The 23,466-nt window shown below is 44.4% G+C and overlaps 1 protein-coding gene across 1 annotated transcript in view; it reads right to left on the bottom strand.

Moving 5' to 3' along the window:
- dlg1 (MAGUK family member discs large 1) overlaps positions 1-23,466 on the bottom strand; it is a 329,265-nt gene that overhangs the window by 153,531 nt on the left and 152,268 nt on the right. Inside the window, exon 5 of the mRNA XM_017897948.1 lies at positions 13,050-13,085. Coding sequence (XP_017753437.1) covers positions 13,050-13,085 — 36 coding nt within the window. The remainder of the gene's footprint in view (positions 1-13,049; positions 13,086-23,466) is intronic.

Raw genomic sequence — 23,466 nt, 5'->3', positions numbered from 1 at the left:
GTCGTGCTCTCACGCGTTACTTACGGACCACGACGCAACGCCATGCCGAGAAGAGGAAGTGCATACATGCATCCCCGACCGAGACGAGCAACTATTTCGATTCTCAATTGGCCGTTAATCCACGTCAATTATCGCCGACGTGTTTATCGTGTTTTCGCAACATCGCGACCATGTGCTCGCGAACGTGTCAACTGGCTCGAAGTGACCTTGCAAGCGTTATCGAAGTACAGCGACATAACTGAATTAAACGGCCTGCGAGTAGGTCGTATCGTGGTGTAAGCACATTGCTCGAAAGGATCGCGAAGCCAACTTTCCGCAGGATTATCGGCGATAATTCCACGAGATTAACTGCAACGGGACGAGCAAAACAGTCCCTGAATCGTATACCAACTGTAGCTACATACGTGGTCACTCGGTGATGTTTACAATTGACGTTTTGCCGAAATTTCACCTCTGCTTCCCGATTCTAGGATCCGATCGTGTTTTCGCGCATATATGCGCGTTCCAAGATTCGTTTGAAGCGCAAGATAAATTTCGAGGCGGAAAAAAGCAGTAACGTCGAGCGGATGGAAATACGCGGAACCGTTGCTTACTCGTTCGACGAAGCTAGGATCTAAATATTGGCCGAAACACGGGCCTCCGCCTAGCCCGAGGATTCCAACCAAAATTGTTTCGCCGCTCGCAAACTATGTACCGATGAAAAGCTTACGTCAAGCCACAATGGCCAGCGTTGACTTAGGACCGACCGAGCCGGCTGGACGTGTCGAAGTCGGCTGCCAATGTAAACTGCGAGCTTACGATGCTCGATAAAGCTTTCTAACGCGCCGTTGATTTCGCGAGGGAAAACAAACGTGGACCGTGCAGGATTTTAATCGGACTTGCCCACTTTCGAGAGGAGAATTTATGCACGACCCGGAAGATTCGCAGACCGCCTGCGCCGCCATCTTGAGTCTCGATGGGAGAATTCACGGGCACTGTGAGAGGAACTAACGGAATTTCGCGGAAACCGAGATGAAATTGTCCATTGATAGATACCGCCGTTTCTCGCGTTCCAAAGTTAAATACAGGTTAGATACAAACGAAGATGTTCTTCAGAATTTTCCAACAAAATGGAGTATCGCGAACACGCTCCTGCACGCATTGTCCTGCCCGCGCGAGCCAAGTTTCTCCACTGGCTCCTCGTTTCTCTCTTTATCAAACAGTCTCGAAGCCTCTCGAAGTTATTCCACGTTTCCTTATCGTATGAAACGTTCGAGAAATCAAGGAGAAAAATGGTCCAACGGTTTTCAACGGCAATTCCCTCGCAATTCTCCAACTTCGCAACCTTTTTCCCTCCCCAGCAACCCCATCCTCGGGCTTTCTTCCACCCGCCACTTTCTCGCCTCTTTCTCGCTCCTGGAAACACGGCGATTCGTTTTCTGCCGTGAAAAGAGCAGATACGGCGTTAAAATGGGACCTGTATTCGGGACACGATGCCCTCCGTTGAACAACGATATCGCGCGAATCGTATGGCGAAGTACTTCTCGGGAGTTAATAACGAAACAACGTTAAGGAGGAAATTTATTTCAGCCACGGTGAAGTATACGATAACAAGTCGAACGATTATGGTATCAAGTATAAAAGCTGATGAAACGATTCGAAGTGTATAAATCCGATGAAAATCGCTGGGAGATCGGATAATGTATAGATGGGTGAAAACGTTTGCAGCAATTTTACATCGTAACGTACAGTCCAGGTTTTCATGCAATCATACAACGTAAGATGTATGCACCTAGATAAACCCACACACTTATTTCGCTGAAAGAAACGTTCAGCTTAATTTCACGGTATACCATTTATCCACGATAAACGCGTTAAAGTCGCGTTAGATTTTATTCAGTACTCCACATACGCAAATAGTTTTTATCCAAGATTAATGTCGTATTTGTTACGCTCGTGACGCGGATAATTTTATGCGCCAAAGCTACTCCGTGATATTACAGTAACACGTGATATCTCTGAATATGTAACCGAGCTCGTTACTTCAGCGGTATAGTGTTTCGGTATCAAAACCCGAACCAAAATTCAGGTACACGCGAAAACCCTCACGCTATGAGTCTCCTATACGATTACGTGTAATTGGCCTTAATAATCGAGCATTTTAACGACCAACCCGCTTTTCGAGTTTCTCTTTGGCGACATGTTCTCGATTTTCGGACTCCGCCTTGCACGGAGGCAACAACGACTCGAGCCTATGGCGGGAAAAAAGGAAAAAAAAAAAAGGAAAAAATGAGATAAAAATGGAAATCGGCGATGTTGGTTTCACTTTATCGTTCTTCATTTTTTCGCAAAGACGTTTAACGCTAAAAAGCTTGCGAAGAGAACGCGAAACGATCGTCAGGCGATGGCCGCATACGGACAGACGACGATCGAAAAATGGAGGATAGAATAGCTGAGGAGAAGTGACACGAATTTCGTACAATGCCGCGTTTCGTGACTCACCGTGTCTAGGTTGAACAGGCTCGAGACCTTCTTCAGGAACCCGTCCTGCGACTTCTTCTTTCTCCTGGTGGTCATCCTTCCAATCGATCGCCGATTCGATGTAAATTAATCCAATTAATCCGGACGCTTCAAACAGCGCCGAGCCACATACTTTTCTCACGGAACTCGCGAAAGCACACTTCACCGAAACAGGAAGCAGTGTTCGCGAAATCGATTTCCGTTTTGACCGATTCGTTCGTGCGAGAGGAATCGTGGCAAGAATTTTCTCCCTCCACCGATTTTCTTTTAAACTACCCAAAAATCTTTACACTGTCAAATATACATGGTAAGAATTAAAATGCAGCTGCTGCGAGATAATTATGCTTATTTTTCCTAATAGATTTAAGATTCGAATTTTTTCGAACGGTTTCCGATCTTCGCGAGCAACGTCGATTCGAAAATGGTTAATTATACTGCGCTCGGACGATCGTGGATAAAATCATGAGGTATCGGTAATATTGCGTCCTTTCCCCTGGCAAAAGGTTCTGCACGAGAGTTTAACGTACTGCCGCAACGTGAAAGTGTCTCGACCGCTTGAAAACTCAATCTAACGAGGAAACACGAGACCCGTTGCATAGGCCGGTAATTTTATACGCGTCAAATACATCATAGATTCGGAGTGGCGATTACGGTGACACGGAGTCGTATTATAACTCCCCCAGCGGCCTATTTCCTGCGGGCCCGTGCCGCATTTATATCTCACGCAAGTGCAACCTAATTGATAAAAGCCAGGGACGTCGGCCCGTCCTACTTAGGTCGGTTAACCCGAATCGCTTGGCAAATAACGCGGGAAATTATTTCGCTTTGACCGGCGTCACGTGCTATTGCTGAGCATTATGTAATACGTAATCAGTGACGTCGATAAATCATCGCGCATGTACAAACACGCGAGGTGTGTAAGCTTACGAAACCGTTTGAACGAATAATTCAAAGCGGTTTAAAATACGTAAAATCCGTAATCCGATGCGTATATCTGTTACAAAAGAAAAACAAAGAAAAAAAAAAAAAAAACAGGAAAAGAAAAAAAAGAGGTTAAAAAGTAAAAATAGAAATTTAAATATTTACGACGTGCTTAATTATTTACGTTCGATATGGTGAAAATATTTAAATAACTCACTGAGAAGTTTTCGACTCCGGCGAGAAAACAGATCCGCCATTTAAATTGCGCGCCACCTATTCCGAAATCGATCGGTCACGACTCCCGGCATTTACGAGGGAAACGACGCGAAAAGAGAATAACGTTACAATTTCTTTCACACCGGAGAAAAGTCATGCTATCGCGTACACCGAAAAGCTAAGTACGAGTAAAGGTTAGTAGATGGTCCGTAAAGAGAATGCACTCTCCGGTTCGACCGGTGAACTGTACGCCCTGGGCGATCGATCAGTGAAAGTACGGAGCACAAAGTGGCACACGAGCCTCGTCTGACTTGATATCTGTCGATATACGTGTACGTATTTTTCCGAACACAAGGCAAAAACCGATTCTACGCTCCCACGAAAACCATGTATTAGCTTCCCTCTTTACATAGTCGTGTACACGCTACACACAACTCTGCGCGCGCGCGCGCGAACGTGTGTGTGTGTGTGTGCGCGCGCGGTGTCTACACACGAGCACGCTTATATCGTAAACAGGTTGTCGGTCCGTCTCACTCTAGTGCGCGCTAAGCGTACTCCTGTGCAGCGTACCGTGACGAATGACGACGTAGATAAGGAAACTCACGATTGCGGGCCTTCGATTTCCACGTGGACATACGCTTCACGCACACAGTATCGCTCGTAACTCGTTCATCTTCGCGAGCGAGTAGAAATATTGAATTGTTTAACGCGAACGCGCCATTCGTGAAAGTAAACGACAGTAAAACGTCAAGCATATTCCGGAGGAACAAAATATACAGTTATATCTCGCGTCCTTCGAACGTATCGCTTATTCGACGCTTAATGACAAGAAACGTAACAGACTTTCGACTAATTCTTTTCCGAGAATACTTTAGTTACGGATGCGTTACGCTACGCGAAGAAAATTCCCGCTAAAAATAAAGAATATATAAATTTTCTAATTGCCACGTGTTCCTTCCGCACTAGCCGCGAAAAAAAGGGAAAAAAAAGATTGATTTCCTATTTAGGCGCGCAAACGTCACTTTACCTCGAAAGGAAGCTCACTGATTCACACGGTGCACATTTAGATAACGAGCAAACGCATTTGCCTACACCACCACTTCACTCTTATCCAGCTTTAGTTGAAAATCACCATGTATCAGGACGCCCCTGCACGCACGATTCTCGCATTCCATGAGAAACACGAACGCACTCACACGGACGTGAAACAGGTTGCTCCTCGCTCATCCGTCTCACTCCAGAACGAATTTCTACCGCCAATCGGACCACGATATTTTCTCGAACCGACACGTAGAACGAAAAGAAACGGAATGAGCTCGAACGCGAATGTCAATATGTACGCGACAGTTTCCTGACCACATAAACAGATTGTGTCCTTCGTATGTACAGGTATCTTCGCGTCCACCTCTCTCCTTTAGTCATTCGTACTATCGAGTCTGTCCCGTTTACGCTCGTGCTTCGTTCGTGTGGCCAAAAGCAACACCGGTGGCGCGACAGAGGTTAGAAACTACACTCGAGTAAAGTCCATCGACTCGTTGTTAAACGACGTACACCAGATGTCTTGGCGTTCCTCGGACGAATTAGTTTCCGCAATAGTTTGTACAGGTTCGCGTGACACGGTTATACGGCTCAGCTATAACGCCGATTAAATTCACCGACGCACCGGTTGGGAGGTTAGGTCGCCACGGACGCCTCCTCCTCCACCTCTCGGCCGCTTTCTCTCTCGCTCTTCGATTACGATTGCACTCGCAGAAGGAACGCGCGGCGTCGGAGCAGCGAAATGGTTTTCCCGCCACGTGATATGCACTCAATTCCCGGGATATCGGTCGAACACAGCTGGCTAAAGATCGAACGAACGGCCGAAAATAATACGAGCGTGTACGCAAAGAAGCGAAACGTCAAGAGCCCTCGTACGCTTTACCGAGCTGGCCGTGGACGGGCCTCTTTGCTTGCTGACGTCATCGCTCGGCCGCCGGCATGAACTTCGCTGCACGCACGGAGAGTGCCGAGCCGAACATTGCCGGATCTGCCCGAACCTGCCCGATCGTCCTCGCGAGAACTGTGCTGGGCGTTATCCAAATAAACTTTTATTCCAATTATTGTTCAACCTGTACAGAGCAGATTTTTCGTTATCAACGCTCTTTTTCACTAACAAATATTTTAAATTAATAATTTCAATTTTCAAACTCGTCGAACTGAACAACGAAAATTTAACCATAAAATTCCAACGCTTTTTACTTTTAATTACTCCTAATCAAAGTTAGGTTAAAGCAGATACTTTTATTTCAATAGAAATGCGTTTGCACTTTATCTAGATAACGATTTTCATAGAAAAATATTACAGAATTGTAAAATAAAAACTAGTTTCTTTTCCGAACGATATATTCTTTCGAAAACAATAATCCGAGTTAATAAATTTTTATCGCGGCAGTACCGTACCAATCGTTGTTTCCCTACGAGTCGGTATCTCGTAATTTTTTATCCGCTATTTCTGAATAAAAAGTGGCCAACTGTACACGAAAGTACTCGCGTTCTCTACCGCGTGCCTCTCGTTCTCCCTCTTGTTTCCTCTTATATCTCTTTTCCTCTCGTCCAGAACGTACTAACCATACAGAAGACGTTCGTTTCTTCGGCGACGTCGTTTCGTGCCAGGCCGATCGCGCGAGGTCGCGCGGCTCTTTCGTGGTTGGGGGAAGTTGAGGTAGATAGGAAGATACCGCTTCGGGCACAGTCGTAATGATAGACAGTTTACACGAGTTTCGGGAGCTACCTGTGCATTATTCCGTCGCTCTTCCATACCGCGATCATGACGAAATATATATCAACGTCTGTACATCGAAATTATAACCACGGAGTAAATAAATTCCAAACAGATACTCGAAATGTACTATATATTACTCGGGCCGAGATAAATCTACCATGGAGTTCGAAAGGCATCGAAATTCTTGAAACTCCGAGTCATCGAGATGTCGCAAGGTGAGAGAAAAACCAGCGTCTCGTTTCGGAGGCAAGAATGTAACTAAATACGTTTACCTTCGTGGAAATGCTCGTTTCGCTTTCAACGAATCCCATAATTGGTAAAAATTTCTGTTATCGTTGTAACGTTACGCTCGATGGAATTTCAATGCGGCTACTGGTCGTCAGGAATTCACGAGTCCCAAGTCGTCCCTGTGATACCGTCTGCGAATCAGGAATCTGCGTTTCGATCTAATCTTTCGAAAAAAAAAAGGAAAGAAAAAAGGGACAGGCTTCTTATTTGAGTCCGTACACACGTTCAGAGTTAGAGGAATTCCTACCGACAAAAACCCTCGTACAGAATGGGATCTCCACGGATTCTTCCAGCTTCTTTTCATGGACCCCGGTGAAAAAAGGACGAAATACCTGGGCGATCCGAACATACGACGACCGTATTCGAACTACAGAAGAGACGAGTTTCTTTCTTCCATCTTTTTTCTCTCCCTTTTTCCCCTCCAAGCCACCATTTTCAAATCCGACCCTGGATTAGATACGTTTGTGGCAGTACAGGTACAAACTTGCCCCCTTTCTGTGCGTCTGAATGAACGTTAAAAGAAGACAGTACCCTTTTGATTTTCCAGCAGCAGCTTAAACTCTTTCTAATTGCTGCCGAAAAATAAATACGCTTAGAGGGCGAAAGCGGTCAGCGCATTCATACCTTTTCCCTCGAACGCTTCGAGCTATGTGACCTGGAAACTTTAACGAAACCTTTAGAATTTCCGGGCAGGCAATTTCACCGATGGTGTATCTCGCGTGCTGCCGTATGCAACTGTGCCACCGACACGCGGAGTACGTCGCGGAACAATGGCAACGCTTAATGCCGTCTGACTGGCTGCAATTTGCATTTCTCTAGCTGGCTTCCCTCTGCCTCTGAGAACGGGCCACGCCGAAATCACGTCGATGCGTCGAAGCTCTTTAACGTTACCTCAACGCTCCGCTCCTTTGAGCCGATCTCTCATCGAATTTGCCCACATTCTAATCGAAAATTGCCCGGAGACGCTACAAACTTACGTTCCAGAAACTGATCGCTCGAAAATTCACCAGTCAAACGCGTTCATGCCATCGTTGCTTTCCCCTCCAACGATCGATGATATTTTCCGTCCGATACGATCCAACGAACGCGATTGCGGAAAATGTTTGTTCCAGATAATAGGACAAACGGGTCAAGTAACTATAGCGCGACTTGCCGGTGACTCCACAGGTATTCGACATCTCCAATCTTACTCTATAGTTGCATTGTAATTGTAAATATATTATTTTATATTTCTGTATTTTTTAATTCGCATTGTCAAATTAAATAAAACGCATAAAACGTTAATAGTTAGGTATTTAGAATATTATATCTAATTTATTCGGCTTGAAGTTGGAAATAGAACTACAAGTGACACCTAGGTGCTGCTGCAGCTTCACCGCAAACTCTGTCGATAAGCGACGTAACGCTAGCAATCTCTGTCGTGCAGTACCTTTTGCGATAGGAAAAAATACAAAATAATTGGAAATAATTATAAATAGATATACTTGAATGAAAAACAAAAATTGGTTTTACACCGAGATGATAAATGTTATTCGTAGTCAAAATAGCCTTAATATTTAAATTTTCAGAGTCCGTTTGTAGCGAAGAAACAGGAGGATGAGGGGGGTGTGAGAAAAAAAAACAATACTAACGCAAAACAATTGATTTCGTGGTTTATTGCGGCGAACACAATGGAATCCGAGGAAAATGCCGAAGCGGATGCTGGAGCTTAATTAGTGCGTGTCGGGGAGCGAACGTCGCGAGTCCCATTTCTTTCTCGCATTTTTCAGAATATGTTTGTCCGCGGTTGAATCTCAGCAGGCCCCGCCTTCCGTACGACCCTAGTAATGAGAGAAAAAAAAAAAAACGCACACACACGCGCGCAGTATGAGAAGGATAGGAAGTTAGCTGCCGAACACCCTAGGCTAATCTCTCGTAGCTGGAGTGGCTCATTTGCGGCGAGAGTCGCAATGCTCATCGAGGAATAAAAAAGAGACGGAAGAAAAGAGGGATAAGTAGAGAGCAATGCGTGTACGAGAGAAGGGCAGGCGGAAAATAAGGGAGAAAGAAAGCGGAGATAAAGCCGGGGAAGAGGGTGAGTTAAGGTAATTGACACCAAGCCCTTTTTTCCCGTGTTAGTCACCGCGAAACACCGAGAGTAGGGAATTTTGAAGTCATTTAATACCTTGAACACGAACCAGGCGTCTCTGGTGGAATAACAAGTACGCCGTGTATCTATATGCGAAGCCATTGCTCCAAAAGTCCAAGCATCAGAAGCCCAAGCCGCTCGAACTAGCTTTATTTCGTATATACAATTGAATATTTAACAGTTTAATACCCTTTGGGGAGTAAAGATCTCGAAGAGCGAGAATTATCGAGTCGTTAACACGTTGACTGCCATCGTTGCCATCAGTGACCCGTGCTAGTCTCCTCAGTGGGGCTATGATGGTCACCAATGTTCGACGATACTAATTTTCTAAAATTAATTTTTCTTTTATTCCAATTTTTCAACCAATTTTTGAATATTTGAACAACCTAAATAAATAGAGAACTTTGGATTGAAAAGATTAATAATTTGCACCATTCTTTTTCTTCTTTGCCATATTGTTTGATAATTCGACGTTATATTCTAAGAATAATGGAAATTTTGGCCCCCTGAGCGTACTCTATGCAAAGTGCATGGCAGTCCAAGTGTTAACCGAATTTAAATATCGAAGTAACAAGGTTACATGGGAAAAATGAATCGTCTTGACGCCTGAAGAACCGCAGATTTGCTACGCCGGTGAAGGAAAGTTCTAGCGATCCCTGTGCAAACCTCGCTATTCGTTACGATGCAAACATTTAACTCCGGACAATACGTTCAAATTCGTTCATGGCTCGGATGCATGCATCCTCGTGAAAGCGATTTCATCCGGATTCGACGAAGCTCGACGTGGCAATCCGGTCTGCACGAGCACTCGACGATTCCCGCGGGGACTCACGTCCGCGAATCGTGTCGAGATTTCGTTTGACGTATTTTAGCAGAGAAGAAACCACCGAGCGACTTCCTTCTCCACCGGGCAGAGGAATTATCGGCGAGCCACGTGGCGAGATTTCGCAATTTCGGTGAAAGATAAATTCGCGACGATAGAGCAGATGGTAGTAAATTTCGTCGCCTAAGGAAAACGATAAAAGGGGGGGCAAAAACAAGCCGTTCGAGGGATTTAGCTTAAGAGAGTTTCCGCGAGGCAAAGGAGAATCTCGACACAAAATTGTCCGTCGTGAACAAAGGGAGAGGTGGGAGTGTTCTGCTTTGTATCGTTACAAAGAGAATAAAGCCGGCAGGGGGATGGCGTAGCGGGTGACATATTGTGGATATTCGAAACAAGAAGATGGAAGATGAAACAGATACCCCCCGGGGAGGATGCTATTGAGCAACGGTATAGTTCGTTCGAGTGTCTGCGGCAAGAATCATCGACCGGGACTTGATTCTTCGAGATGCCCTCCGACAATATGAAGATCTCGAATATTGAAATTCGGAGAGCGGCACGCTTTCAAATACAAATCTTTGTTAGAACGTTTCGAAGATTTTCGCGAGAATTCAAATATAATTCACGTTCGCGAAATCAACGTTAAACCTTAATTTCATTTATACACACCTGTCCTAATTCTTTTCCCTTTCCTAAAATTCGTTTCCTTTTAATTCTAAACTGCAATCAAAAATAAAAAATCCGCAATACTTTAGATATCCCACTTTTGCTTGTTATCCTGCATCTCATACAGGTTATTTCACAGATTACCGGGCCATAGTAAATTCAATGCGAGAGAAGAGGAAAGAACAAAAGTTCAATGAAACCTAGAGAAATCGTCAACACCGACGAATGAAATAAAAATTACGACGAATAATTTAGTGGAAACAAATGAGACTGATCAAACAATAAGGTCGATTAATAGTTTGTTCCCGTGGATGTCCCAACGCGGTTAGCAAATCTTCTTACCGAGATAAATCTCGGAGAAGTATTACAAAAATGTAAGAGCGTCACAATTTCAAATATAAATCTTTGTTAAAACCATCGAATCTTTTCGCGAAAAGTCAAACACAATTCGAGTACGCGAAATCCCGAAGACGTTAGCAGTCAATGTTACACTGAATCTTGTTGCTAAACTACTTGTTTATCGCAATTCCAGTCAAATAAAAGTGGATCTTGCAGATCTAAAATGGTAACGATTTTTAACCCTTTGCACTCGAGAGGCGCCTCTCAGTCGCCACTTGATAAAATTTCGAAGCTCCATATTAACTGATATATCAAATTTAAAATAATATGACAGTGTGCGAGGTATCGAAATTAACTAATTCCACGTGTTAGTTACTATACGATTTCTTATTTACTGTTTAAAAAATATCATCAGTCTTACAGCAAAAAATGTTTCAACTCGTACCCTTCTTTAGCCAAAAAATCCTCGAGCGCAAAGGGTTAATAAGTATTACGCTAAACCTCCCTATAATAATTCATTTTCCTTTTCCAAAATTCGTTTCCTTTTAATTCTAAACAAGAGTGAGAAATAAAAAATCTGCAATATTAATATAGCTTCGTACATTTGACAAGTAATTTAGATATCTCACTTTCGCTTGTTATCCTGCCTTTTATAGATCCGTAGGAAATTTAACACGAGAGAAAAGGAAAGAACAGAAGTTGAAGGAAAGCTAGAGAAATCGTCAACACCGACGAATGAGATAAAAGTTAGGAGGAATAATTTAGCAGCGACAAACGAGACTGATCGAACAATAAAGTCGATTAGTAGTTTGTTCCCGCGGATGTTCCAACGCGGTTAGCAAATCTTCCTACCGAGATAAATCTCGGAGGAGCATTACGAAAATGGGCGAGTAGTCGAACTCCTTAACAAAGAGTTTCCCCACGGAGCACGCAGTCTATGGCGGTATCAAGGTTTAACGAATCTTTTTAAATTCACGGAGCGCGTCCCCTAACCACTTGGTCTCGCAGTTTTCTTCAGTTTCCTTGCTCTCGCTCTTTACCCGTACCACCCTCTTCTTCCACTCGCGTAGTCCGAGTCTGTATCGGCATATCAGCGAGGGGCGTAGCCCTAAGGCGAGAGTAAACCCGATTAGACGGTACACTAAATCTCATTCAACCAGCCTTCATTGTTAAGTGCTTCCATCGTCTTTCGTTGCTCGTAAAAAGCGTTCCGCGACTGTCGCCGGGAGACGCTCTGTTTCGCGGAAATATTCGCAGAATTTCAACTTCCTCCGAAACTTTCGTAGACCCTTTCGTCGCAGAGCTGTTGATACCGATGAACATTGACGATGTTTCATTCCATTGTCTCTAATTTAACGAGCATTTCGCAAATTACTAGTCATTCGACTCCTTCGAGTCTTCGAGCTCCTTAATGGAACCCCGATGACGACGCGAGTCTTTAGATTCGTTCGCGACTTGATCTCGAGACGAACGAAGCGTCGTCAAAGATTCGACAGAGTGAGGCGATAAAAATCTACGGGATAGTAGATTAAAAGAAAAATTTCCCTAGAAAAATTGACGAATAAGCTATCAGTCGAGGAAGGTGTCCTCGAGCGCGTCAGCGAACATGGCAACGAACGCGTTAGTACGTAAAATCGACGATGTATCACGCGTTGAGAAAGGTGGACGTAAATACTGGGAATTTCAGCACCACGAAAACGCATCGATTAATGCCCGAGAGGTATTACAAGAGAGATTTCGCGGACTAGGTAAATATTTTCATAGGTGCTAGCTCGGCACCGACTAATCGCGAGTACTTAACGGAGAACGCTGTAACCCTGATGCATCGGTTCGTTGTAACCATTGCGTCATTAAACCGCAACGCCCTTAATAACGAAGAGATAAACTGCAGGCTGCAACCGCGTAACCAGATGGTAAGAACTGGAATCGTATGTATCACTGTCATGCAAATTGCTTTCGTTCCCGCCGCATACTCTCTTTCGCCATTCCCGTGTTCCCGCTGTTTGATCGCTCCTATTCGGCTCGTGTCGATACTACAGGGAATACTGGGCGATGTATGCGACGAGTACGATTCCTTTCGTCGAACATGCGAGCAAATCCAATTTCTTTTTTCGAAAATACGATAAGATACGCTATTTACAGTCGTTTATCGCGTGACTTTCTTATTAAACGTATCAGTCGTTCGTGAATTCCGTCAAGACATGCACGAGCTACGACAAAACAAACATTTTCTACGAGCACTGTTAGGTCTTTCCCAAGTTCACAAGACACGGGAAACACGATTAGAAAGACGAGTGACGATAAATCGGAGAAGTGAATTAGTAAGGTATAGCGTATGATAATAGAATGAAGCGGCATGCTGAGAGCAAAAGCGAAACAGCTTTGGTAAGTCGTAAGCCACGAATGCTCACCTGGTCCCCATCGTGTCCTTGCCAGCTGTCGTGACTCTGCAACAAAAGGAACGATAGGACTATGAATTGCAAATGTACGTATCGAGAAAGTATATTGAAAAACTTGGTCAGATCGTATGAAAAATAAGGGAGAATGTCGGGGATTGGAATATCGGTTAATACTTCAACGACCGGCGCACGGATCCTGAGCTTGCTGCCAAATTTCGCAGTGTGTTCATGCCAAATGTTCCGAAACGTATTTTATTTGCGGTAGGACAAAGAGCTGGCGTGGAATCCACCTGTGAACCGACCACATCGTCATCCAATTTTCCACTCCACTATCTCGGCCCTACAGCGTCGAGATTTATACCCCGGAATTTGGTCTATGATCATTCGCGTGATTGCGTCTATGGGAAAAAAGAAGCCGGGTGGAACGGGCCGCAGTGTCGACGGCGAGTAAATTTCAATCAAATCGCCTCGTCCACTTGTCATTTCGCGAAAACAAATTGACAAAAGGGGGCCCAGACGCGTGGAAATATATTCGAATGGACGTTCCCGCGTGTATTTCGCGATATTTTTATATTATATCGCGCGCGATAAAAAGATTAACGGAGCTAGCTTGAAAAATTCCGTGGAAAAAAAATTATTATCAGCGAGATTCAGTTCGCTGAATGAAAGCAGCTTTTATCTCGCCTTATCTGAATTATACGCGTCGCGATGGGTAACCCTCTCCTTTTTTCTTCGCAGATAAACGTGCGATTTTACCCGGAAGCCCGTAATTCTGTTACGGTTCATTAAATCGGTGTAAATAATATCGCGAGCCGTATAGACAGCTATTTTATCGGACGTGGAGGTCGACCAGTGTCGGAAGTATAGGCGGCGGTCGCTGGGTTAATGTTCAACCGCCTTGTTAGATTTATGGCGGCAATATAGGCGTCATGGAGCACATTGAGCGTTGCGTCCGTGTGCTGCAAACTGATCCGACGCAGCATTCGTTATGGCACATATTCGATGTGTGTTGAGAATTTCCAAAGACTTTACTGAAATACTGCCCTCTCTAACGTGCAACTTTCGCCAGCCTTCGAGTCATTGGCCAGATATTAGGATGATAATTTACGACGTCCAATGCGAGAAACATGGTTATAAATTAGATAAATTACGTCAAGTCTGGAAGGTACGAGGCATCGCGGAAGCACGCCAAAAGTATGCCGAAAACTTCGCACACTCGCAGTGACCGCGAAGATCTCGAGGAACGCTCGAACCGCTGCAACATCCGGTACCCTTGACGTCCTCGCGTTCCCCAGGAACATCGCGTTCTACGTATATACATTGAACGAAGTTCTATTTGGACTGGAAAATTTCTCTATCTAGACCTAACGCTGTTAATACGGAAGTACACGAATCTGGTTGTCACCCGCATTATATCTCGTGGATTCAGAGATACCGTGAACCATAGTTTACGTCGAGCTACGGATACAGGCTGTATTGCGTCTATTGCAGCAAAGTCGAATTACCTGTATCGACTGTTGCATACAGGAACGTTGGATACCATTGTTTCCGATCATTAATATAACAAGATGTATATTCGCAACATTTCCTATTGGTTCTCGCTAGTCCTCGATAACCTTTTCACTTCCAATTATTACACCCATTTGATTTCGCTCAGATTATTAATTCAATGCTTTCTCACATTGAAATACAGAAACGTGAAAAAAGAACATACTTTACCACTTAAAATAAATTTCCCTTTATCCCGTGTTAACACGACCCTGCTTTAACCGTTGTATCTGTGTAAAACTCGATAATAACATATAAAGTTCGGTTTGTGGAAAGGTTAATAATAAAATAGCAGGAAATTTTTGAAATAATTCGGTACCTTTTAAATTTTATTCCATGACTTTTAAATTGCGGGGAAATAAAGGGGAATTAAAAAGACCATGGAATTTTTCGCACATACCACGTATTTTTGGCTGGCAGTAAAAGATTTAACCGCAAAAAGCGCAACGAGATTTCCCTCCACTCGTAACTAAAATTTTACGTTGTAGCCATTCGCGCATTCCACGTCGAATCAACGACGTTTTCGCGTTATCGTTGTTAAGCAGATAAAACACGGTTAATTTTATCACCTCGCGGCTGGTAAAAACGTTCTCCCAGTATCCTGTGAATTTGCATGATAGGAAAGAACAGAGGCTTGGTAAAGCGTGTAAACCGACGATAACGTATCGCATCCTAACGTGCAAGGTGTAGTGAACGCGATACAGATACGACGAGGAAATTATTCCCATGATGAGGGTTGCTACCTCTCAACCAGTTAGTATCAAAATCCCATTACGAGACGGAAGCCGTGCCTCGAGCGAATTCGATGGCTCAGTCGGATAATGCCGATATCAATTTCAGGTTGCTGAAGAAAAACAGACGTTATATAAACTTGGCTCGTGTCTTCGAGAAATGTCGAATTCCACGGAATCGGAAAGTTACGTGGCTGGGGGCGTACGCGAATTCCCGAAACAGGGCTGCTGCCATTTTTACCGTGATCTAAGATTATTTCGTATCTCCTACTATGCCCTTCTTTTCTCCCGATATTCAACGCAGAATTATCGTAAATTCGTATTCAAAAATAAAGGAAGACTCGTTTTGAAGTAAGGATATATTTCGAATTTGGAAACCTTTTCTCTCGATATCGAACACGGTATTGGGATATATATTTGAAAATAGGGGAAAGTGGTTTAAGATTATTCGATTCTTTCGTAATAGAATACGTTTCGAATTATACCACTTTCCTCTCTTCTCTCGATATCGAGCACAGTGATATGGCAATTGTATTTAAAAGCAAGGAAGCCAGAGGAAAACGGGCGAATATGACGGTTACGATGGTTCCATAAGTTGATAAGGAGAAATTTAATCGTTTAACGAAGACAAAAGTTACGTAAAACTCGAATAAAAGGCTAAAGTCTCGGTAGACGGAGAAGTGGTTGGAAACGAGACGAGGTACACCGATATTATTCTTCATGGAAGTTGCAGGAAAGCAAGGTTTAATTAAACACCGTTTCCCTATTTTATTATGGCTAGTTAACCTTCAGTCGTTCCATAATTAATTTTGAAAAATTGCATTTCCACTTTCATACTCGCGATATTTGATTTCGCGGGAAGTAAGCGAACGAGCAAAATAATAATCAGTTCGGTATACGGTATAACGTTTAGCTGGAAATATCCGAGCAGAGGTATTCGCGTGCATTACAGCTTTCATTGTGTTTCGGTTTACAGGACAAATTACAAGTCGAAATTTAATTAACAAAATTTCGGAAACAACCATGCGGACGACATTAATTAGACCTCGCAGGATATGTTTTTAATCATTGTACTTTTAGCAGATGGGTTTACAAAGGCAATCCTTTCCGGCTAAACTTAATTGCAAAGTTCCTAGCCGAGCAAATTGGTACATTCGTAACTTTCGACAGCCACGGGGATGATACCTAAACTAACAACGTCCCGAACTTTTCTCGTTTGCGATCAACTTTATCCACGGAGTGCCTTGCTTTAATTACAAAGATCTTATTTACATTGCTCTTCATCTTTGTCCGCGACTCGAGCCTCGAACACGTCTAATTTCCGCTGAATTTATTCCAATTAAATCGCCGCCCGATTCGAACCTCCCCGCTAATATACGAATCTTCTATGGACCATAAACCCCCCGATTCGGTGCATAAAGTTACGCGAGTAACGTATCATCCCCGGGCAGTAAAGATGAAAGAAAAGGCGGAAAAATGGAGAGAAAAAGGTGGGAAAAAAGAGAGGCGTCGTGGATGGATGCGGATTTCATTTTTCATCATCGGAAGAACGACTTCCTGCTCTTCTTTATGGAACATATAATGGTTTCAAGTGGGAGCAGCAGATACTACGCAGCGTGATCGTTGGAGGATATAAAAAAAGCACTCACCACCTAACGACTTCCCTTTTTACATTTTATTCACGCCCTTCTACCCTCGCGTCGTTCGATTTCCAACCTGGAACTTATGAACTCGCATGCCTGAGATAACGAACGAACCCTATATCCCCCTCAGCGTTCTCCTTTTAATACCTCACCGTGCAGATCATCGGTCAGAGGTCGCTAATAATCGAGATCGGTGAGATTTTCGAGTAAACGGAACACCACGCGTGGATAAATCGGGGACGTACGAGGTAATTTCTCGAGTGGCAGGTCCAAATGCAAAGGCCATAAAAATCGCCTAATGGGGAAATTACATTACGCGGAAAGTCGTTTCCCTTGGTGAAAAATCGCGGAGATTTATCGGTAATAAAAGGAGCGATGACTATGCCCGGAGGACAGGATACGGGGCGCCGGCGAAAGAGGTGAAATTCACTAAGGGATGAGAGCGGATATGCGTTTCCCCAAGATAGCTAAACTTACGACGTACTCCGCTAAGTTCTAAGACCACAATTTAACGGCTAAGGGAATTAGATCGACGACGTACGAGCCACCGAAGGGCGGAGCATTAAATGGACCGATAGACTCTTGTTTCTATTACTATTCAGAGCGGCCAGGTCGTCGGCGATCGAAGAATTCTTACCAGCCGGCGAGCGAGCGCCCACTTCTGCTTATTTACCCCTGCAACTTGGAAATTGAACGAAGATAAAAAGTTTCGCAGTCGCCGCGTTTGGTATATTCGATACGCGACAAGTTTCTCGGCCAAGAATTTCACCTTCGAATTTCGCTGCACGAGCTGGGTATCGCGCGACCAAACTTCCCTACCTTCTTACTGTAACGAACTTTAGCTTCTACATAGACGTTTAACCTCGTTCCAATCTATTCAACTCCAGACAGTTTTCATTTATTTACGAGTACATAAAAGTAGTCTCTCGCCGGAGGGAGAAGAAAGGAGATGGTATCGGTATATACGCGTATTTGGAATTTACACGGATAATTTTTTCCCCGATATTTCAATCGCGTTTATGGCACAATGCCGTGTCTTGCCACGGTGCATACGGTATTCGTTAACTCTGCAGCAACTTTTACGACGTTCACCCCCGCCCCCCGACCAGGAGACCTACGCGAGGACGCAATAATTTGGAGAACGTTTCAACACCCGTGGTACACGGAGCTTATGCCAGGGCATAAATTTCGGCGTAGCATTAAATACCATACCATCTCAAATCTCGGGACCAAGTTGCCAAGTTGATCTGAGCCCGTTTCATCCGCTGGATGTGCCCTAAACTAGTCGTAACAAATAAGGAGTTCGCGTGGAGGGGTCTCCCGGTATCCAGGAATTCCGCCTTATCTCGTAAAACCAGTCCCAAGCGCAATTCCGCGAAGAGCCAAATATTTCGGAATACCTCGCAGCTCATCGGGACGTTAAAAGGGTCGAGTCTCTGGAATTTTCCGACATCTTCTTATCCCCACCCCCGGTAAACGAACAAGACAACTCGTGAATCTTTCGCGGACGAATGTTTCTTTTCAAAATTGCGATTTATTTTTCCACACACTCGACTGTCTCTGTTCGACGTCTATCACGAGACGTTGCACGCTTTTGTATTTTCATCGTAAATAAATAGACGATCAATTTTAACTCGCGCGTATAATGTATTTCCGAAATATTTTCATCGTCCCTGTTTAATTTCACGCTTTGTTCATTGTTTCTCTCGAATAAACCAACAATTTTAACTCCGTGTGTGAAAAAAGAGACATGGTAAAAAAAAGAGGAAACAGAATTCATAAAATTACACAGTTGTCGAAGAACAATTGAGCCTGGTTTATACGGAAAATAGCAGCGGAAAAAGTCGTTAACCAACGGGTATTCGCCAACTATTCGCCCGTGGCTACAAAGCCGCTGTGGCAGAATTTATTTGGTAAAAAATGAATTTCAAACCGCGTGAGCGAACAGAAGCAATTGGTCCGGCATTGTTACGAGGCCGGGATTACAGAGGCAACGGTGGCGTTGGCGCAAGAAACGGGAGTGGAAACGTCCGAAGGAAAGGAGAAATTCGCAAGACCTCGTAAATTCAGTTTTACAAGGACCTTCGGGAGATTGCCGCGTGGTCCAGGATCTCGCGTGATCCAGGACGGTCGACCGACGATACGACCGCTTAATTATGGACACGCGGCAATAATTAATCAGGGTGGTAACCACGCCTCGTGGCAAACGTGCAATTGTTCGCCGGGGTCGCGACACCGCTTCTCTCCACCTTCTCGCCCCTGCTACAAATTATTAACGGCCTTATCTCCTTTCCACCAACCCCCTACCTTACCCTCCACCCCTTCCATATCTTAATTATATAAGTCGACGCCTGGAACTTCTGTCGTTCAACGACTCGGGCCCGCTTAGACGTTATAATTGGAACGCGTGAGGGTGATCGACGTTATCGATCTATTATGTAACGAGCTCTACTTCAAGTTTGCCCGATAATTATGTGGAACGCTTTTATCAAGGATACCGCTTTGTAAAGTTATTATCCGATCGAACGAGAAGAGGTGAGAGAGGGTAGTGCGGAGGAACGCTTTCGGCTTTAGAGAATCAGCTCGTCGCGAGGGTGAGAACGTCTTTATGGCGAGAAGGAAATTTGTAACCGCAGGAAAATTCGATCTCCATTTCGACGGAAACTAAGGGACGTTATTGTCGTAGTAAAAATTAAATACTAAAATAAACTCTACATCCTAGCGATGTGGGGGCGATCCCAGACCTACCGTTTTCTAGAGACATTTTCTGACCTGTGTGGTCCTAAACAGACAGGCCAACTGTAACTGTTCGCCCGTTTAACTCCTTCCTGTACTTTAACGAGTCTCACTCGTGACGAAGATTTTGGACCAAACACATGAACGAAAAGTCGGCCCAAACATGAACATCACGAGGCAGACACGTGAACAAAAATCGGCCCAAACATGAACATCACGAGCCAGACACGTGAACAAAAAATCGGTCCAAACGTAAACATCACGAATTAGGCTGTATTGCGACTGTTTTCGAGCATCAGTCTGATCTGTTGATGCTTATCGTTTGGGCCCGGATTTCGTCGAGTTAAATGGCACGGGAAGGGGTTAATAAATATCTGTACAGTTTTTCCACAGTTTTCACTGGCTACTATTTCTTTGCATCATAACCCCTTGACAACTGTCGAGAATCTTAAAACATTTTTCGCTGTAATTTTTGATTTTTTCCTTTTTATTTGTCGGATGGATACCTGTCAAATCGATACGTCCGTCGGAAGGACAGACAGGTGGTAGAGAAAGAAGAGTATTTTCGTTCATCGATTGTCATCCGACTGGATGAAAGGCCCAGTGGAAAACAATCGAAGCGACCTTTTCACGCGTATGGCGGCCTCCCAGGTTTGCAATTCGTTTCGATAAAAAAAGCCATTCGCCGAACGGTCGAGCGCCGGGTCAGAATTATGCCAGGCCAATGAATTATACGGCCATTTCCGATTGGACGGCAGAAATAATCCATCGCTGACTCGACGAAAATGGACCACCGTCGGTTTCGAGCTGGCCGTGATGAATTTGCCGGGCCCCGCGACGGGAACCCGTCCCCCTTGTTATATACTGCACAGTGCAGGGGAAAAAACGGGAATTGCTTCGATGCGGCGTCAAATTCGACGGTGTTAAACCATTTTACGCGTTATCTATCCTTGGCGAATGAATTCTTCAGGATCCTTGATAGACTCGGTGGATCCTCCATAATCCTCTTCATCCTGATCCTCGTCGAGGAGCAGACGCAGCAGAAGCTGCTCCAGACTAGGTTCTCTGACAGGCAGCGCGAGACTCGGAGGATCGTTGCCATAAACAAAGTAACATATTTCATTCGCTTCGTTACCACGGTATCCGTATAATTTTACTGGCACGCGGTCCACTTCCATTTTATTTCTTCGCTTTTACGGCAAGGAATAACCCTCGCTGCGAAACGCGTGCAGACTTTATCTCCGCAGCTTCTTCGGTCGTTCAGTCACTCCATTCGAAATTCGCTGTACTCTTTTCTCTTTTCATTTTCAGTTACCAGAGCTTGGCAGGCAGCAACGAGCTTGGATGGTAGCAGCATCGGAGAACAAGATGCCTCAATAGAGTTTTACGACGCGCGATAGACGAATCAAGCCGGAGGCCCGATGAAGCGAATTCATTAATCGGAGCAAAGAGGTAGGAGGAATAATTTTCAACGAGTTGACACGCGACGACACGCGTGACTTTCCGGAGAAAGTTGAAGAGGACTCTTTCTCGGTCGAAGAGGACCGGCTAACGATGGATATTGTTTGGATGCACTCGACGCACTCGCCGAATCGAAAGTGCAGTTTGCGAATCCGGTTCGAGCTACGAAGCCCGAATAATCCTACTTGCCTGGTCAACCGCGCCACCATTATCCTGTCCATTGTTCGTTAACGAATTCCTCGTAATTGTACCCGGTTTTGCCCGATTCCACCTGCGAGTACGCCAACGCACTGACCAGTCTTCAGCGATCGGATCATTCTCGCAACTCCCTGATGTAAGGATAGGTTGGATTCGAAAGAAGACTTTGTTATTTCCTTTGTCAATCCTCTTTTTAATTTTTCCAACTCAAGAGGTTGGATTTTTCGCAACCCGTGGAAATTGATTTTCACCGAGAAGCGCAGAGACAACGTTTCATCGAGTTGCGTTCTCGCGCTTGAAAAGGGGGAAATTTCTTTTGGATCGGGTAACGAAATTACTTGTCAAATACCTGGACGTCGTGTCGTTGCGCATTTCAAAGTTCACCGCCGTGGAAACAAAACGGAACGGGGCGAAACGAGATAAAAAGAGAAATTGTTCAGTTTATCGAGAACGAACGGGAGCAAATTTCAAGCGTGCGTAAAATGCAGCGCGGCGAGAATTATTCCATAAAAATTATAACATCGGATATTAAAACGCGAGCGAGCTCGACGATGCACGTTCCAACGATGCAAACCGCCGCGGACAAAATGGACGAAATCGTACGGAAATCGGTTCAATAAATCGCTCGGTAATTTCGCTTCTAATTAAAACTTTCCCGTTTTGATCCCGCGCACGTTCCTCGCGACTGAAAAGCCTCACGCTCCTTCCATGGATCGCTGTTTTACTTTGTTAGAACACACAGAATGATTTTCGAATATTTCGTCACGCGACATTCGCTGTCGATGTGGTCGAAGACGCGAATTTTCGAAATTTGCTAGTTTGCATCCGAAAAATTTGACAGCTGTCCTAGACAGCACCTTCGACGATCTCTCTGGATGTTAGGAAACACCAAGTACACGGGGTCGTTCGTGCAGAGGAGAGTTTATGGACACGGGACGGTCAGCAGAACAGCCAGGAGCAGGTCCGCGGTTCAAGTGGAATAAAAGACAGGTCCAGTGTCATCGTTAGCTCGTCGCTCGGTATCGAAGCAGCGAGGATCCGGCCGATACCGGCTTTCTTTACGATTATGGAGAACCGCGGTTATGAAACGGAACGTAAAACTCTCGTTACAAGGACGACGAACCATTCCGGGTAATACGTACAAGCCCGCAACTTTCGTTACGCTCGTTAATTCCTTCCGCGTATATCGACGTCGAGGAGTGGGCATCGTCGTTCCAATCCTCGCGACAGGATTCGTTCCTTTGTCTTCGGATGTTCGCATAACCTCCGCGATGTGACGTGTTCTGGTAGTTTCGCGACGAGCTACCATTTCGTCGATGAATTCGGGAAACGAGTCTCTCAACGCCGTTCCTTTAAACGACGATCGTCGTGTCAGGGTGACAGTCAAGTTTCAACAGTTAAGTTTCCATAGTCGAGCTGATAATCTTCTCCCAGGCGCGAACGCGCGTAGCAGTGACTGGTCGATCGAGTAGATTAACCCTTTGCACTTTGAGCAATTTTTAACACTTTGACTGCCACGTTGGTCATATATGACCGGCCACGGTTTATCCTGTGACGCCACGATGGACATTGGCGACAAGAGCGCTTGAACTACTCGAACTACATTGTACTACATTGAAAGAAAATTGACAGTTAGTGCAGCTTGAGTATAGCTGTTAATTAGAAGATACTTTGAAATAAACAGTGCCCCATTGAACAATTAAAAATTTTTATTAGAACATCAAAAACATATAATAAATCTTGTTTCTAGAGGTGCACTCCCGTGGCATCCTGAGAGAAACATGTGATTTTAGCGTAGCAGTCAAAGGGTTAATATGACCTAGCAGCAAGCCCTAGTCATATTATCTCTCTTGTTAGCTTTTATGGTATAATATTTACCAATCAGTTCTTCTGCCAAAGGTATATTGCTGTAATATCTATCAGTAAACATATCCTGTGTTTAATTTCATCCAACAATATTCGATACAAATCCAGTGGAATTCTAGTACCACAGCAGGAGTTACAGGCTATCTTACGATGTTCCCATAGCGAAGACAACAGAGTGCAAGGGATTAAATACGAAGAAAATAAAAAGCGTAGTTAACACTAGACGTGAAATGACCCTTTCCAAAA

The sequence above is a fragment of the Eufriesea mexicana genome, unplaced genomic scaffold (assembly GCF_001483705.2).
Source record: "Eufriesea mexicana isolate 0111107269 unplaced genomic scaffold, ASM148370v2 scaffold596, whole genome shotgun sequence".
Classification (NCBI taxonomy): domain Eukaryota; kingdom Metazoa; phylum Arthropoda; class Insecta; order Hymenoptera; family Apidae; genus Eufriesea; species Eufriesea mexicana.
Note: the sequence above shows the minus strand (reverse complement) of the source record. Positions and strands in the feature narration are given on the sequence as shown.